The sequence below is a fragment of the Marmota monax genome, unplaced genomic scaffold, assembly GCF_021218885.2.
Source record: "Marmota monax isolate L192 unplaced genomic scaffold, Marmota_monax_Labrador192_F-V1.1 WCK01_AAM20220418_F8-fsc00005, whole genome shotgun sequence".
Classification (NCBI taxonomy): domain Eukaryota; kingdom Metazoa; phylum Chordata; class Mammalia; order Rodentia; family Sciuridae; genus Marmota; species Marmota monax.
In genome coordinates this window covers 32,588,159-32,607,250 of record NW_026692254.1, presented here as the reverse complement: position 1 = coordinate 32,607,250, position 19,092 = coordinate 32,588,159, and the positions used below count along the sequence as shown (strand labels likewise).

At 42.6% G+C, this 19,092-nt stretch overlaps 1 protein-coding gene across 9 annotated transcripts in view; it reads left to right on the top strand.

Annotated features, from left to right (window-relative positions):
* Positions 1-19,092, top strand: part of Arnt2 (aryl hydrocarbon receptor nuclear translocator 2) — a 174,377-nt gene that overhangs the window by 21,798 nt on the left and 133,487 nt on the right. For 4 of the 9 annotated variants that reach the window (XM_058577623.1, XM_058577604.1, XM_058577611.1 and 1 more), the window contains exon 1: positions 18,654-18,792. The exons of 2 other annotated variants lie outside the window; for them this stretch is intronic. In XM_058577623.1, the coding sequence (XP_058433606.1) occupies positions 18,675-18,792 (118 nt within the window). In that variant the 5' untranslated portion in view covers positions 18,654-18,674. Of the gene's footprint in view, positions 1-17,060; positions 17,219-18,652; positions 18,793-19,092 lie in introns of those variants that run through there. 3 more of the 9 variants (XM_058577634.1, XM_058577620.1, XM_058577613.1) reach the window with 3 other exon arrangements.

Sequence of the window (19,092 nt, the reverse complement as noted above, 5' to 3'; positions counted from 1 at the left end):
GGCAGTGGCCTTTTCAGTGTTTTATTATGGTGTCCTTTTGTCACAAACAGGTAAAATTTTACCTGTGGATGGAAACCAAAGCAATCATATTCTTACTTTCCTTTGGCCTAAAACTTTCCCTTTCAGTTGTCTGAGTAATAATTTTTCTTTTGCTTTATTGATGCAACAGTTTTTACTGTTTTCTTCCAAAACCGCCCTTAAAACACACACACACACACACACACACACAAATAACAGAGAATAGATTTTTTTATTTGAAATATTACTGTCATTCATTTTTTAAAAAAAAATTTAAATTTTAATTTGTTATATATAACAACAGAATGCATTACAATTCATATTACACATATAGAGCACAATTTTTCATATCTCTGGTTTTACACAAAGTACAGTCACATCCTTGTGTCTTCATACATGTACATGAGGGAGGGGAAGGGAGGGGGCATATGGGTTGTAAAGACAGTGGAATATAATGGTCATCGTTACCTCACTGATTGTTTCTTTTGCTGAGAAGAAGCTTTTTAGTTTGAATCCATCCCATTTATTGATTCTTGATTTTAATTCTTGCACTACAGGAGTCTTATTAAGGAAGTTAACCTGTCACACAAACTCACTTCCAGAAACCAGTGCAACCCAGGGTCTGTGTTTGAAGGCTTTTAAAGTAGAGCTGTCTATATCTATGGCTGCTTTTAAGGCTCTGACATGAATTCTGTACAATTCCTTGAATAAAACAAATCCTGTTCTGTAGCCAGGATGGTTGAGATTGAAGGCTCAAGTAAGACATCCAACAAATGAGTTATTCAAATAAAAATATTTAATGAAGGTATTTTTGCAGAGTAATTTGGGATATCAGGTCATAGTCAACTGCTTGTGTCCAAGGCTTGGCATACTGGTTTGTGTTCTGTATATGGTTGAAATCTGCTTATGTAACTTCAGACTGTTTCAGGGATTCAAACATGCCTTCAAATAGCTACATGGCCATGGAGTCTTGGTCTTTTTAAACATGTAACAGACTTGCTGTTTCTGCAAACACAGTTCTCCAAATGGCTATTATTTTATTTGGAAAACTAATGGCTGGGTTTCTTTTTCACTGTTTTCCATAAGGATTGCTATTTCAGTTGAGCACCATTGCTGCAGGATGACCTCTGAGGGACAAGATCCATAACTTACTCCCAATTTTAAGTTCCTAACTCTATCCACAATGCTCAATTGAATTAAGCATTTATCAGAACTGGACTTTAAAAAAATGAAAATACCATTTATTGGGTGCATGGATAAAAAGAAAAACTAGAAATGTGATTGGTTACTTGTCTCCTTTCATTAACAGTAGCCAGGGAAAGGACTCTTGAGGTTTGTGCTGCCGCTGCTTCTGTTGCTGCTTCGACTTCTTCCTCTTCCTACATCCCCAGACCTTTTTATATTTTATTTTGAGACAGGGTCTCACTAAATTGCCTAGGCTGACCTTGAACTTGTGATCTTCCTGCCTCAGCCTCATGAATTGCTGGGATTACAGGTGTGTGACACCAGGCTCAGCCTGTGCTGCTTCTTAAGATTATTGGTGGCTCCTCAACCATACCACGGACATGAGTATTTTCCATTTTCAGCACAGAGAAGTAGAGTTGGGTTTCAGGGTGTTGTCTTAATAATATAAATGCAGTATCAATTGTAGCTGCTCCAGAATTAAGAGCAAAACTCAACTTCTCAATTTCCCCTTTCTCCCAAGGCTACTACATCACAAAGGAGAGGGCTGAGGAAAAGGAGAGTTGGGTTAATGCAAGAGCATGATTATCTCTCTCATTGGGTGGGTTTTGTTTTTGTTGTTGTTGTTGTTGGCACCAGATATTGAATCCAGGGGCACTTAACTACTGAGCCACATCCTCAGCCCTTTTTATTTTATTTTTTTAAATTTTGAGACAGAGTTTCACTAAGTTGCTAAGGGCCTTGCTAAGTTGCTAAGGCTGGCCTTGATCTTGCAATCCTCCTGCCTCAGCCTCCTGAGTTGCTAAGATTACAGGTGTGTGCCACCATGCCTGGCTAATTGGGTTGTTTTTTTTAAGGAGGTTCATGAATAGGGAAAAAACATGTTGTTCTTGACTTTGTTAAATTATTTTATTTAGAGGAACACATTCCACAAATTAAAAAAACAAAAACAACAACAACAAAAAAGTCCTTCTGGCTAGGTGCTGTGCTGTGCAGCAGCTATATTAATCAACTCAGGCTACATAACAAAATGTGGCAAAATATGACTGGGTAGCTTAAACTGCATAAACACAGTATGACTAGGTAGCACAGAGATTTTCTTACAGTTTGGAGGTTGGGAGTTTCAGGATTAAGATGCTAGCCAATTCAGTTCCTGATGAGGATCCTGGCTTATAGACAGCCATCTTCCTGATATGTTCTTACATGACAGAGAAAGGGGGGAAGCAAGGTCTCTGATGTCCCTCCTCCTCCTCCTCCTCCTCCTCCTCCTCCTCCTCCTCCTCCTCCTCCTCCTCCTCCCACTAATCCTATCAAGGGAGCCCCACCCTGATGACCTTATCTAAACCTATTTGCCTCCTAGAAGCCCCATTTCCGAGTACCATCACATTGGAAGTTACAACTTCAAAGTAAGCATTTTGGTGAACACAACTTAGTAGCACTAGCACAAAATTATTTTAGTGAGATGATATTGTAATGACCCATGTTTGAGCAATAAGGACATAGACTTGAGTAGAAAAGAAAGAAAGACAGACATCAGTCATTAGCAAATATTCTGACCCATGAGATTAGTCCCTGCTTTGAGGCTTGTGTCACTTCTCTGCCTCTGTGAAGACACATTTTAAAATTATTTCTTCATTCACAGCTCAAATTAATTCTGTATTGAACTGTCTTACTTTGGTTTTTGTATTTTTATAAAACTAGGTATTTTACTTGTTACTGTTTTGGGAATCGACATATGTAAATGATAAGAAATACAAAATATGTTTAGGTCTTATGTCCAACTTTTCTTCAAATACTTTCCCAAGATAACAAGATGTGCTGCTTAGTTTTGAACACGAGTAGTTGGTACGTGATCTCTGATACAATACAGGTACCCAGAAAACCTCAGAGGAAGGAAAGCAGCATTGAAACCTCAAGATATAAAGAATGAGGATGTGCTAAAGGAGGAAGTGGAAGTCTGATTGCCAAATGGTTTGGACAGGAACAAAATTCAGTTCAGTGTTAGAATGTACAGTTAACTGTGAGACTTCTGGTATAACCATAAGTAGAGTTATTGAAGATGATCCTTAGGAAGATACAGGTTTTGGAGTCATAGATAGTTCCCCTGGAGTCATAGCGGGGACTCTTAGGACACACCATGGCCTGACACATACCTGGGCCTTGTTTGGTATTCTTTAGGGACATATGACGCTTTCATTAACAAAGCAAATTGTTCTACATTTAGCTCACAAGGAACTCGCCTCTTACTGTCCTCACTTGCCCTCACTGTCAAGGTCACCCACCATCTAGGGCTTGGGATGTGGCTCAGCAGTAGAACAGTTGCCTAACATGAGTGAGGCCCTATACCATGAATCCCCTTCACTGTTCCTTTATCCCTAGTACCCCACCCCCACCACACACATATACACAAAAGATCGCCCATGCTCAGCAGCTCCTGTGGATGATGCTGAGGGGCAATCTGTATTGTCCATTGTGTTTGTCCATGAGCTTAGTACTATGCCTTGTTTACCACATTTGCACAATAAAGCTGTGTTTGTTGAATGACTGAGGGAAAGATTGGCATGGGAGAGAAGGTGCCAAGATTTAGGTGCTGTCTCCAGTCCTGAAAGAGACAGCACTGTGGAATCTTTTATCCTGACCATATCTATTCATGGGTTTAAAGGGCTCTAGGGAGATTGTTGAATAGTATCATCAATACTCATATATGCACTGTCATTTAACCTTGCTTTTCACAAGGTTTTGGACATTATCTCATGAGTAGAGGTGGTGCATAATTATAGATGGAAGGGAATCAGACTAATGTGTGGTTTCATGGGTGAGCAATTGAGGAAGCTGGATGTGATCCTAGTTCTTCTGGCCTGTGTTCTCCTACCCCTGCCCTGGTATTGGGGATTCAATCCAGGGGTATCACTGAGCTATGCCCCCAATCCTTTTATTGTTTTGAGATGGGGGTCTTTCTAAATTGCTAAAGCTGGCCTTGAACTTGGAATTCCCCTACCTTATCCTCTCAAGTAAGCTGGGATTTCAAGCTTGCACAACCACTCCTGGCCTCAATGGCTTATTTATTTATTTAGTTGTAGTTGGACACGATACTTTTATGTTATTTATTTATTTTTATGTGGTGCTGAGGATCAAACCCAATGCCTCGCATGTGCTAGGCCAGCGTTCTACTACTGAGCCACAACACCACCACCCCCCTTCCTTCCCCATCAATGGCCTATGTTTTCAAACACTATATCATGTTGAACTTTGAACTTTACATAGTAACTGCAGGTCTTAGAGATCAGGTCCTCGGCCCCCCTAGTGTTGAAGATTAAACAGCACAGAAATGTTGAGGCAAGCGTAGAAAACAAGTTTTATTTAATAGAAGGACAAAGATAGCAGACTTCTCTGGAGAGAAGGGGACCAAGTGCCCATGGGAGTGAATGTGTGTTTTGCTCTTTTATAGATACCAGACCCCATCTTCTTCTCTTTTTTCTCCATTTTTGTGCCTAAGGGCAGGAAGGAGCAGCACAAGGGGTAATCTTTAGCAACTCTATTGTGCTGGGAAGTGTGACCTGGAGGTGTTGGCTGTTAGCCAGCGCTCATCTTCTCAACCCCCATCATTTATTACCCAGACTGCTGCCTCAGTTTGTTAAGGAATGTCACATTTCCTGTCCCCTTAGGCCAGGCAGGGCTGCAAGCCAATTGCTTTTTGGCAAAGAAAGCATGTGGGGAGTCAGTACAGTGGACTTGTTTTATAGACTTATTCTCTTAATCTCATGTTCCCACATCCTCATCTTCATTTGTACCCTTATAATTTATGTGAAATCTGTGTCCACTGAAGTGCCCTTAGCTGATAACTGTGGAAACTGAGGTTGAAGAAGGGCGTGGTCACAGGGAGGAGGAACTAGGAGAACTGGACTTTAAACCTTGTCTTCATAAGCCCCTGTGACATGCTATTTTTGGAAGCAGACTTTTCAGTTTTTAATAGGAGTGAATTCTGCTCTCTTCTATAAGAGAGAGAAAGAGGACCTGAAGAAGGCAGAGAACACTATTACTTTAGTATACAATTCCCAACTTTTATTCCCTGCCATCTGTCAATATCCACTTCTGATCTCTGGATCTAGAAGTATACACAAATAATTTGTAATGTATAATGAACTGAATCCTGAAACATTCTTTGACACCTATTTCTTGCTAAGAAGTATATTGAAAAAGATGTGGGATTTATTTGATACAATGTACATCACTGGAAGATTCTTTCTTAATCTTAGAATACCCTCTCTGTATTCCAGGACTCCTTTTAAGATAGAAGAAATTAACTTGACAGATGTAGTTTTTCATAACAAAGGAATGGTATAGCCTGATAGGCTTCCTTGAAGTTCCTAACGTCTAATAAGAAGTATATATTTGACCTTCCTCTATTTCCTGACATTAGCTCCTAAAATCCTTGGCCTCTCTGGAATTATATATAAGAGTATCAGATGAGATGGCTGTGACTGGGACTTCTAGGTGGCTTCAGGATAGGGACTGTCACCAGAAAGACCTAAGCAGGACTAGAGGACTGGGACTTTCAACCCAGCCCCCTGGGTTGAGGATGAGGGGCTAGAGATCCAGTTAATCACTAGTGGCCAATAATTTAATTTTTCTTACATAATGGAACCAAGGTAAAACCCCCTAAATGTTGGGGGTCAGGGTCATTCCTGTTGGTGAACACATGTAGGTTCTGGGAGGGTGGCAGAATCCCAAGAAACTCAGAAACTCCAACCCCCATTTCTTGCCCTACTCATCTTTTTCACTTAGCTGGTTGCATCTTTGTGTGTGTGTGTGTGTGTGTGCGCATATTGGGGATTAAACCCCAGGGCACTTTACCACTGAATTACATCCCCAGCCCTTTTTATTTTTTATTTTGAGGCAGGGTCTCACTAAGTTTTTTAGGGCCTCCCTGGTTGCTGAGGCTGACCTTGAATTTGCAATCCTCCTGTCTGTCTCCCAACTCCTGTGATTATAGGCATGTGTCACCATGCCCAGCTTAGTTTCATCTGGTAATAGGACTAAAATGTTTTCGTGAGTTCTGTGAACTGTTCTAGCAAATTATCAATACTGAGAAGGGGGACTGTGGAAACCTAAATTTTTAACCTGTTGATCAGAGGTAGAGGAGGGTCACTTATGACTGACTGGTGTTGGAAGCAGGATAGTTTTGTGGGACTCTGCATTAACGGGGCAGTGGTGTTAGAACTGAGTCAAAATCTAGGAGATCCAGTGGTATCTGGATAGCAGAGAATTGGTTGCTATAAGGAAAAACCCACTTACATACAGAACCGGCCCAACTAGAGCACACCAGACCTTCTTTCTGGGTCATCAGACACTGTGACTACTCTACTTTCTCAGCAGGACCCCACACTCCTCAGGTATCTCCTCCTTCTCAGTTTTTTTCTCCTGTAGATATTGTGTCCATGGGACATTCCTGTCACCCTGAGCAATATCAACATGCAGACTGTGGATGAACATGCCCATTCTTGAGTTCCCACAGCCATCATCAGGATCTTCCTTTCCTCTTAAAAGGCTTCCTATGTTCACCAGGTCTCCTCTGCAGAATGAGAGCCACTATCCTGGTGCCACTATCCTGGGCTTCCCAGGTCCCCAACTTGATAGGATAGCTATACATTGTGCTTTCCTAGAACACCCTCTGTGCTAGATATAGCATGAATATGTTTGTGTCTTGGAGACCTATGTGGTCTCCCCACTTCCTAGGCCCAACCAGTCTCTAACTCACTTGTTCCCCAGGCATGGCTGGCCAGTTTTTCTTCTAGACTGAAAATTGAAGGTAGGCTGATGGGAAAACAGATCAACTAGGTATCATTTATATGCTCAAACCAGTCAGGTCCCTAACAAGGCTCCTAAGCCAAGTTCCTGCCCATCCTGGAAATTCTTTGGACTTGGTCCCTCTTGGGGTAGCCCAGGGCCAGGGGCACAGTCTCAAAGTGACTGCAGATGCTGTCCAACCTCAGTTTGAGATGTAAATAGTCTCAAGGCCCTAGATCCTGTTTTCTTTAAACTATCTCTCTGTCCAATACTGCCCCCGCCTTGAAAGACTGGAGTCTGCTGATCCTTCAGGGTTCTGTTCTCGTGGTATCTTTTGCTTTAGAGGTGCGGGAAAGTAATTGGAATTGGGAAATACAGAAATGAAGGATCACAATCCCTTATTAATGCCCAGCTCAAATGCAGTAAGGACAGGCCTGTGATGGGCACTGGTATATAAATCCAGCACTGATCTCAGTCTATACCTGCTCTGAATTGGACCTTGCTTGCGGCAGTGCATATTTATAGTGCTGAGTCATAATTTCTCCTCCCCAGACTGGGGTCCCAGGGTTTTCCCACTAGCTGTCAGCCTTCCCATCCTCATGCATATCCTTCACTAGAATTCCCTTTCATTGTGTTCCCCTGCATGGGCATCAGTCAGGGGTACTTAGTAGAATTTTTCTTAAGAAAGACCAGCCACATGCTGCCACTGTAAATGCTTGCCTCCAATTTAAAGGCAACAACCAAACCATGACCCCTAAACGCCAGATTTTCTATGGGTGGCCAGCAGCCTTGGGGCTTATAAGCAGCTTGCTTTCAGTCTGCTTTCTATTCTTGCGTGTCCTTCCAGAGGGCCCTGCTGGGAACAACAGAACTGTGGTAGTGGCTGGGTGCAATATTAATTAGTTATTCTTGCATGTGTCCTGGTTATAGCAGCTTCAGGTCTACCCTTTCCTACTCCCACAATTTGGGCCTTCCCACAACCGTATCCCTCTGAGAACCCCACTAACAGTGGGACCTCCAGCCAAAATCCTGGAGATGGCACAGAGGCCAGCCTGGTTTCCTTCTAACCTGTCTTGTCTCCAAGGCCAGGTGTCCTGAGCTTCCCCCCAGAACACCTATTCCAGGAACTTTCTGGATTAGGGGAAAATGGGGGTTGGGGGGAGGAAATGGAAACAGCTTGATTAGCAGCCCTTACAGATCCATCCAGGTTCCTGTCTTTTTTTGTTTGTCCTCCTCATTCCCCCTCACTTGAGTGCTTTTGCCTCAGGGCTTATGGCCTTCATGTTTCAAGACCCTGTCTCTGTATCTATCTGGCTATTTCTTCAACCTCTCTGGCAGATGATCCACTCATCTAGTTGCTTCTGCATGTCTCTACAGTCTTCTTTTATTTGTCTCCACTTTTTTCCACATAATGGTCATTAATGATGCTGGTCTATCATGTTTTTCTAGTTGGGTGCTGAGGTTGGGCTTTGTATCTCTGATACTTCCTCAAAAATCATGCAGTGACTGAACACCTTTCTGACATCTGGTGAGGAACACCCAGCAGGAGGTCCAGCAGTTGAAGCAGCTCTCTGAAGTCACTGGGAACTCTGGGGTTGCTGTTTAGGTCCTCACCTCCTTTGTCTCTGGGACAAGCTCAGGTATGTCCACCTCTAGCCCCTCCTTAAATGGCGCTATGGAACTGACCGCAGTTGTAGTGAGTGTTTTACTCCACAGACTCTTTCCTGAAAGCTCAGCATCAAAGTTTTGGGGTCTTTTCTCGGTAGATAAAAATGCAGTGTCTATGTATTAGGGCTCTCTAGAACCAACAGGGTGTGTACATGTGTGATTATAAAAGGGGATTTATTAGATTGGCTCACATGATCAAAAGCTGGATACCCCCCCATGGCGTCTATAGGGTAGAGAGCCAGAGGAACTAGTAGCGACTCAGTCCAAGAAGCTGGAGCCTCAGGACAAGAGGGACCAAAGATGCAGCCCTGCTCTGAGGCTGAAGGCCTGGAAACTTCCAGGAGAATTGCTGAGGAGAATCCACAGTGGAGTAGTCTGATGCCCTGGGGCCATGGCAGCAATTTATTACACACCTGCTCAGAATGACTTTCTCTATCTGCCATTTGTTCTCTCCAGGCCCCTAGCCTATTGGACAGTACCACCCACATTCAGGGCAGGTCTCCTTGCTCACTTTGCTGTCCCACATGCCATTCATCTCTGGAAACACCCTCATAGACATCCATAAATATTCTAGAGCCCAATGCTTAGACCAGCAATTGGCAAAGTATGGCCAGTGGGCTGCATCTGCCCTGCCTCTTGTTTTTATATAGCCCAAGTAGAGAATAATTTTTACATTTTTAAGGGTATAGAGAGAAACACTAAAAGAATATTTTATGACACAGGAAACTTGCATGAAATTCAAATCCCAGTGTTTGTAAATTGGAACAGAGCCCCACTCACTCATTTACGTACTGTCTGTGGCTCTTTTTGCAGCATAGCTACAGCGGAGTAGTTACTGCAGGGACTTTATGATGCCACAGAGGGAACTTCTGACCCAGTGACAACAGAAATGAAATGTTCTCACTTATGACTTGCAGACCTCACAGGAAAAGTTCTCTGACCTCCAGCTTAGGTGGAGCTCTGGTTCCCTCCCTTCAAGTCTTAGGGTCCCATGCAGAAATTGGGCCATGAGGGACAGGTCTGCTTGGTCTGTAGTACCAGACAGTATAAAAATAATACCTTAACCACTTTGACAAGAAAAGTGATTTTAATGCCTTGCATGTAAACAGTTTTACTATTTTGCATATTTTATATTTGTAGAGTAATTCACTGTTTAAAATTTAACACAAAATGTTTTTGTTGAATGATGGATGAATATATTCATCAAGGAATATATTCAACAAGGAAACCACTTTCTTTCATAAAACTTCTTAAGGGGAAATTTTACATCTATGGAAGAATATGTGATTTTCTTAATTTGTTTTGTAAACAAGGGAAATGTTCATATTTTTTTTCTTTTTAGAAAAGGCATTTAATGGAAAGATTTGTTTACTGAGTGTGCCATTTGTTTTGGTTTTAAAAGATTCTTTGAATGCAGTGTTCTTCTTTTCCTAGTTACAGGGTAACACTGGGTATCTATTTTAAAATGACAAAATTGGGCTGGGGATATAGCTTAGCTGGTAGAGTGCTTGCCTCACCTGCACAAGTCCATGGGTTCAATCCCTAGCACACCACACACACACACACACACACACACAAAATTGCCTTTCTCCATTATACCTTCCTATGCAGAGTGTACTTTATTGACATTAATTTGCATATAGAATCAAATGATTGCATGGTTACATCTGGAAACTTGAATCCAGAAGCAAAATCCAGAGGGAAAAAAAGAAGAGAGGGACCTTAGGAAGAAAGTATATGTGAAGGTGTGTTTGTGTGTTTATTTGTGCTTTTTATTTGGAGGAGGCCGAGTATTGGTAGAAATCAGAGATATCCAGAGGAGCAAAGATGCAGAAGAGAAAGCAAGCCATGGAGAGGGGGATCAAGAGCAAATTGACAAGTGGGCAGAGGAAGAGAGGGATGCAGGAGAACGGAGAGGATGCTTGGGGGGAGTGCAGGGGAAGTGGAGTAGCATAGAGGAGGAAAGTAGAACAAGAGGGAGAAGGGAGGGAATATCTGGCTGTAGGATTATAGGGTTTCTCATGAATTTTTCTGAAGTCCTGGTATAGAGCGTGGGTAGGGGGCAGCTGTCCAAGGACAACTCCTTTATATTTTCCAAGCCCTGCTTCTGAGAGACAGCACCTGGATTCTAAACTCCAGGTAAACCACTGGGATTCTCAAGGTCTGCTCACCCACCTCATGACCATTGACAGCTCGACAGCTTTCTACTCTCACTGAAGCCCAGTTTCCAGGTAATTCCTAATCCCTTGATGTATGCAGACAGCTGATTACCTGCATTTCCATCTGCCATCTGACCACACATGCCTTCTGCCCTCCTTCATCCTTCATTTCCCCAGCTATCAGTCTAGAACACCTATTACTGCCTCCATAGGTACCAGTCTCCCTGGGGTTCTCTCTCCCTTCTGAGCTATGGAGACTGCTTGTCTAGAATACCATTTGCTTTATTTTTTGGGATATCACTGTTCACTGAGCCATGAGTCAGGACATAGTAACTGTCTGAGAAAAAAACATTATCTACTCGTTTCTCACTCTGGAAGCATCAAGGCCAGTGCTGTTGATCTGAGGCTGCTCAGTCTTTTGAATTGGTTTCCTTGCCTCCTGGGATCCCAGGCCCCTCTTTTCTACCTCTTCTACCCCTTATCATCACGACTTCTTCACAGTTCCAACAGCAGCCACTTCTGTGCACATTTCTGACCACAGAACATGTCCCCACATTCCTCTGGCTCAGGGCCTTGTGTGCCCCTCCATCCCATCCTATGGAACAGGCAATGATAGAAATGGGCTCTCCGAGGCCATTACATGGGAGGCCAGTGGGCTCCAGAGATAGCTTTGACACTGCTGTTGGTCTCTTGTCACTGATTTTGTACCTAAGTAATGGAGAACCTCATATGTGCTTATTTGGCCATCACCTGAACTTCAAGTAAAATGTATCCATTCATTAACTCTTGAGAAATAGGTATTTAGTGGCCAGTATATCCCGCTTACAATGCTATGCCCATGCACAGCCATGAACAAATTATCTTCAGCTGCACAAGAAACCTCCACTTATTCCCTGAAGTCATCCCTGCCCAATTCCATTGCTGTAGAGCATTCCCTTTCCCTCTTTGTCTGAAGACATGGGCTTGGATCTGTGCTTCATCCAGCTTGGACACAGCAGCTTCATTGTGGCCCCAACTTTTTACTAGGAGGGTAAAAATGTTCTTGTCATATTGCAGGGCATTGACAGGTAAAGTATTCTTGCACAGAAGAACAGTTGGGATCTAAGTGCTTATTAAGGCTTTTGGAAACCCCTTCCATTGGACTACTCAATTTTAAATATGGCAACAAGGAAAGCATGGCCATTATTTAAGGGTGTGGTGATTCCATAAGAAAAATGAATAGACACCACCCCACATCCCCAGGGAACTTATCTTGCCTGGGCAAACAGAGATGCACCCTCAGCAGGTGATAGATGTTGCTGTTGCCACATCCATTCATGTGTCTCCATCACAGTGTCACCTCCTTAGAGTTTGAGTGGAATTCTAGGTGGTTTGGGGAGTCTAAATTAAGCTATGATATTCTCAATTCACCCACATTCCCCAGATTATTAACCATCCAGTGTCCTGGCAAGGACGTTTGCTTCATGATTTATATGGATACTGGTTACTCCAAAAGACGGAGGCCACTTTCACTGGGGCTGGGCCAACAATCCATCCACATGAAGAGTGGACATGTATCCTGGATTTCCTGGAAGTTTCCTTGTGTGCCTGAGCTTAATGTTTCTGCATGCTCTCTGGCTTAATTTTTGTCCCATTCTCTTTCAGAGGCTCCTTTTTTGGATGATAATTAAGAAGGCCACAGTAACCATGATCCCAGAGTCCTACTTCTCCTCCTTGTCTATTACTTACAATGTTCACCCACAGCCACCAATTTGTCACCTCCCCAGAGCCTTCTGGACCTGCCACTCACTGTCCCTTCTACTTTGTGTTGGTGACACCTCAGGTCCCATAACTCTATACTTACCAGTGGGTTCACTTTTCACGCAGCCACTTATCTTTCTTCCCTGATCTAGTGGGCTTCATCTTTCCTTCCTGTGACGTGCAGGGACATGAGGTTTCACTCCCATTGCTCTCTGGAGAAATCATAAGGTGGGAAATAGAGTCACAGGGTTGCTCCCAGGAGGAGGAATCGCAGTCTTCTGGCCACTGCTGTCCCTTGCCCTGATTTTTAAGCTGATGGTAGCATCTCTTGTGTTTTTTTTTTTTTTCCAGTGTGGGAATTGAACCCAGTGGAGCTGTATCACTGAGCTACATCCCCAACCCATTTTATTTTTTGATTTTGAGACAAGATCTCTCTTGCCTAGGCTGACCTTGAATTTGCCATCTTCTTGCCTCCTCCTCCTCCTGTGCCACCACAGCTGGCTTCCCCCACCTTAACCATCTAATTTCTCTGTATTTCTTTACTAGAGACTCACCTTCAACATCTCTGTAGTCTCATCGCCCCTCACCCCCATCCATACACTTGTCTAGCCTCATTCTCCCATTCTTTAATGCTCCCATTTTTAATGCTCCCATTCTTTAATGCTTCCTGAATATTCCAGATTGTTTACACCATTTCTACTGTTCTAATCAGAAAACACTAAATGCAGTCACACCTGGGCATGGTGATAATGTCACTCCTTCCATAGCCTTGCTGTGAGGGCTCAGGAACCTGCTCAAATCTGGCACCTCTTTGAAACTCAGTAGATATTCCATCTTTGAATCTTTCTCTCTTCCCTCCCACCATCCCCTGTGGGGTAAGTTTGTCCAGCATACGTACTTGTACAATGTCAGACCTGCTGCTTCCGTGATACTCCCCCAGCTCTGTGCCTTAGTTCCAAGCAGCCTGCCTTGGGGTCCAATGTCTTGGGATGCTATTTACTTTCAGTTACATCATTTCCATTGTTTCCCCATCATGAGAGTATTATATTCTAAGTTTTAAAAACTTAGCAAAAAAGGAAAATGAATCATATAATCTTAACATTCAGATACTACTTTGTTCCCTTTTTAGTGTGTTCACCTCACGTGTGTAGGCACACACACGATCACACATATACACACACTCAGACATTCTCATACATACTCAAACACACACAGACACACACAACCATTCTCTATATTAAAATATATTAGTTAATTCATTTTGATAACGCTAATGGCAGAGCACCAAAGTCAATGTTTGGCTGTAATTGAGGCAGACACTGAATATTACCATCACTGGATGAAAATCTAACATTTTAACAAAAAATGGGTATTGTTACTATTTGATTGTAGTTTCTTACCAGGAGTCACACTGTAAAAGTTTGATTTCAGGGTCAGAGACAGTTCTGACTAGGCACTGTCCCTGCTTGATGCTTTTGTGCTCAGTGCACTTCAACTTGTGATACTAAGTAAGTACTCATTTGCAACTGAGTTTGGTGGGAAATAAGATAGGGTGACGGGTTCTTTTTATTTCCCTAAGATTTTCTTCTTTGCTTTGCTCTGTTTGTTGTCTTAATTATATCTGGGTTGACAATTATTTACATCAGTTGCTACAGTGTGATTCTGAAGTGTTTGCCCCCTTTAAATTTTTGAGGTAGCAAACTTGACAAAGCTGCCTGTTAATTCATTCTTGTAAATATATGAAATGTTCAAATATGACTGTAGCTGGAAAGATTTGTGGTCTAAATAGAAACAAATAAAAAATGTTAAATCTTAAAGGTTGCTTATTGTTATTAAGTCTAGGATACCAAACAATTCCACAAAGATTTGGGTTATTATATACTCTAATAATGTATTTTACTCTGCTTTGTAATATTATTTCTGGTTTGATACACTGTTTTGGTTTAGAAAGGATATGACATCTTTATAAAGGGAGCAAGCTAATGTGTTCTCATATTTGTTTCATTGCCCCATTTCCTTTTATATTTGAATATTTGTTAAAGTTCTTAATAATTATTTTGTACATAAAATTAATGGCTTTCAATTATTGTGCATTTTGCTCTTACAATGATACTTTTATATTTACAAACTATCTGATTGAGAATATAGAAACATACCACCCATATAAGGAGATTTTCAATCCAAGTACATCGAAAATGCATATTTACATTTGAAAGTGAGTATTCAGACATGAACAATAGGTTCAGGTGGCATGCGTTGTTTGTAGTATTGGTGTTTAATACAGTACTTATTGATGTAATGGTGACCTGCATGTCCATGATCATCACTCGTGTGTATATAAATTCAGGGTGCCAGAATGATGTTGAAATAGTCATTTGACTATTTATTCTTTCAAAGGCAAGGCATTTAGATCTGAAATAGGTCAGTCCATTTTCACTCACTGTGACAAAGTACCTACAATAAACAGCTTAAAGTAGAAAAGGTTTGTTTTGGTTCATGGTTTCAGTCCATGGTCACTTGGCCCTGATGTCTTGAGCCTGTGGCGAGGCAGTATATCATGGTGAGAGGGTGGGGCAGAGGAGGCTGCTTACCTCATGGCAGCTAGGAAGCAAAGACAGGGCAGGGATAGGGCCCAATATTCCCCAACTATCTAACTTCCTCTTCATAGGCCCCACTTCCTAAAGGCTCCATCGCTTCCCAATAGTGCCACAGGCTGGTGACTAAACCTTGATGGACATTTCAGATCCAAACGATAACAGAGAAGCTGAGGCCAACTAATAGGTTTTAGGCAAATATGGTGGCTGCAACCAAACTCTGATGGATTTCTGACAAATTAGTTTGCATCAGATTTTGTATCCTGCTCTACTGACTTACCCTTAGCATTTTTTTGTAATCCTATTCTTTTGAAATTGTGATATTTAATGGCTGAGTGGTTCTTATCTCTTTATATATATTCCATAATTTATTAGTTTTTCCATTTTACATCAGACACATTCATTCATTTGTTTTTTGTTCAACTTTAGACTGTATCTGTATGGTCAACATGCATCTGGATTAGTCTTTTTTTTCCCCTTTACCCTTCATATACTTAAATATTGTGAGGAGGCCTTTGCAGTAATCAAAAACTGCCTCTTCCCTTTTATACAGGGGGGTCTCTCGGGCACTTGAAGATGGTTTTATCTCTCCTTCTCCCTCAAGGGCTCTCATTCAGGCTGGCAATTTTGTCTCATTAGCAGGTTCTCTTCCATAAACATTTGAACCCTTCTCCATCCATGGGCTGTGTCTTTTTGAACCTGGAGCATCTGAGCTCTGAACCCCTTGCACACCCTCCCACCAGCAATCCATCCCTTGTTTTTTCTTCCAGGGCCTCTCCTAATTAACTGGGCCCCTGATTCCTTGGGCTTAGGAATAACTTAGGCCATAACTTTTTCAGAGGCAGTCTGTACCCAGACACCAAGCTCAGGTGTTATGTTCTCTCTTATATGTGGCTGATGACCCCTGCTTTCCCCTAATAGTCTGTGGTTGTTAGGGTGTTAGATTTGACTTAAGCATGAGACAGCTCATGGGTGGGTCCCATTGTGGTTATGGTTCTATTCCTCTCATCTCACTGAGTAGGCCATGCTGAATGAATATTGCCTTGTTCCAGAATCATATCCTTGACAATGACCTCCCCATTTTTACTTCCTGCTTCTGGTACCTCTTGCTGGATGTGTGTTGTTCACCATTCTACAAAGTCCAGCACAGAGATGCTGGGTCTTCAGCTAGCAGGGTGGCAAAGGAAACTGTACCCTAGTGGGAATATGGTGGTTTCAAAAGGGCACAGTTCAGTGCATGGTGGGACCCAGGGAGCCAGGGCTCTGCCTACACCATCCATCTCAGGGTATCTCTTCTGGGCTGCCTTTGGACTGGTTTCTATTCCCTGTCAAAGCCTGCCTGCTGGGAGGGCTCAGGCCTACATCCAGGGCTCAGTGTCCAGGATGGAGGCATCTGGAGGAGGTAGGACCTGGCCTGTCCCTCCCTCCCTGGGTCTAGCAGCCATTCCTTTCATAATTATGCTACCTCTGCCCAATTGCAGAGCTACAGGGCCAGCCTGTCTGTGGGATAGGGATGTCTCATAGAGCACCACACAGCTGGTTAAAACCTAGCAAGGATCTGGACGCAGAGTCCCCAGACTCCCAATCTAATGATTTTTCTGCACATTGTGTTACAAAAAAAGAAAAAAAAAATCCAATGCCGAGGAGGACCTTTGGGAACTGCCTGCTCTCCCTCTATCCTGAAGTAGAAGGGACCCTCCCTTGCTAGCATTTTAGGAACATCCTTTATGGTCTCTCACTGAATCATTTTGATAACAGTCTAGATATTCCAAATGTATATCTGCTTCAACTGCACAAGAAATCTGAGTAACCAGTTTTTCAGAACCTAAGCAGTTAATGCTAGAAATTTTGCTGCAAATAAATTGATCAGTATGCAAGACAGTTGTCACGGCTGAATCATGGTCCACAGTTAAGGTAAACAGAGCTGTGATGACATCTTCTGAGCAGAATACAAATGCAGCTACATTTCCTCCCAGAGGTTTCTGACATTCCTTCTACACGGATAACAGACTCTCCTAAGAAGGTGTTGGTCACAAGGAAGAAAGATCTTTGTTTAATCCCTCTGAAAAGGTAGGGTTGTGGTATTTGATGTGCTTTCTGTGCAGAGAATTGTTCTAAGAGAGCTGAATATTGAGGAGAGCATTTTTTCTTGGTTAGCTGCCTCTCCTTGCTCCTCTCCCACCCGTGGAAGAACATTGTGATTTTTTCATTTATTGGATGATCATTAAAATAGTATATGTGTTTGTATTATGGAAGGTTGCATGTCATTAATTTTTTTTTTCCAATGTGAAGATCAAGGAATATTTCCCTTATTTGGATTCACATGAAATAACAGGCTTAGAACAAAATGTCCTTTTTCATTTCCTCCTCTTCCTTCATCTTAATGCTCTCAAGTTTCACATTTTTCCCCAGGTTTTTCCTGCCTACGTCATATTATAGAAATTGCTCACAATATGTCTGCATTTGAAATGTAGAATGATCTGTAGCTAGATGCTGCATCACAAGCCAGATATGTTTTCTGTGTTATGGTGAAGCTTGTAAAATCCTTAGCTTGTACTGATTTTAGAATGAGCTCAAAATCTCATTGCAACTTTGTGTAAGAGCAGGCAGTCATTTCCCCCTGTGTGTAATGGAAGACAGCTTCTTGGTGGTATATTTGCGTTTGGGGTTGGACTGCTGTGGGTACAGATGTTTTTTTTTGTTCATTTGCCATGATATCCGGATATCAGGTGATATCAGGAACACTGATTAGAGAGCATTAGAAGAGGGTTGCATTTGCAGTAGGGAAATAACTAGATCTGTATGGAGATGCACCTGGGGTAAAAGGCCAGGAAGCAAGCTCCAGTGGCTAAAGGGAACAAGAATGCATAACTCCTCAAGTGAGCTGGCATCTGCTAAGAAATGCAGGAGCAGTCAAAGGAATTCATTTAGGAAAGAACATCTTTTATATTGTGCTTTAGTCCTATAGCATTGTAGCATTTTTGTAACCTGTTGCCAGGTTAGCACAGTTGTGGCCTCCTCCAGAAAACCTTCTTAGATCTCCCCAGTTATCCTCATAACACAGTTCCTCTCCCACAGCAGGCAGCTCTCTGGACACATGTCTGCCTCACACTGTCTTACATCCGGTCCCTTAGTTTGTGCCTGTTGCACAACCCCTGGCTCAAAACAAGAGCTTTACAAACACTGCCCATTTGCTTACTGCACCCTAGCAAAAGAAAGGAGCATCTGAATAACTACATTTCTAGATGGAGAAATTGAGTCTGATAGGGACGAAGTGAAAACTGGAAACAGACTCCTGCTGGGTGTGTGGCACCATGAATAAATGACCCAGGAAGGTGTGAATGTTTGTGTGTGTACCTCACTCCGAAAGTTCCCATGTACAGAGTATGTGTGGCATGGTAGATGTAAATACACGACCAGCCCAACCATATGTTTCTGCCTCCTCTAGAAATTTTTTTGCACTGTGCAGTGTAGGAGGATCAGGTGACCAAGGTTTTTTAGAATTTTCCCTTTTGGGACCCTGAAGATGACACACCACGATTTTGAGGCAGTGACATCATTGCATTCCTTTTTGAGCTCCGCCATCCTGGCCCTGTCTTCCACCTGGGCTGCTTTGCCTGCCTTCATTCACAGGAGAAGAACAGGTATAGTGCCCATGTCATAGGGACCAGTCCCATGCTGGGGAGGAGGGGGCTGATGGAAACAGGCCTCCTTGAGAAGGGATATTTGAGCAGAATGTAAATGACTGAGGAGTGAATAGCGAAGAGATCATTATAGAAGGATTGCACTTGAAATTGGGGAGTAATTAGATCTGTAGGGAGATGCAGCTTCCTTGCCAGAGGACATAACATATGCAAAGGTCCTGAGTTGAGAGGGAACATGGTATGCTCAATAAACTTACTGGGCAGTGTGGCTAGAGCTGGAGGTGTGGGTAAGAGAGGCAG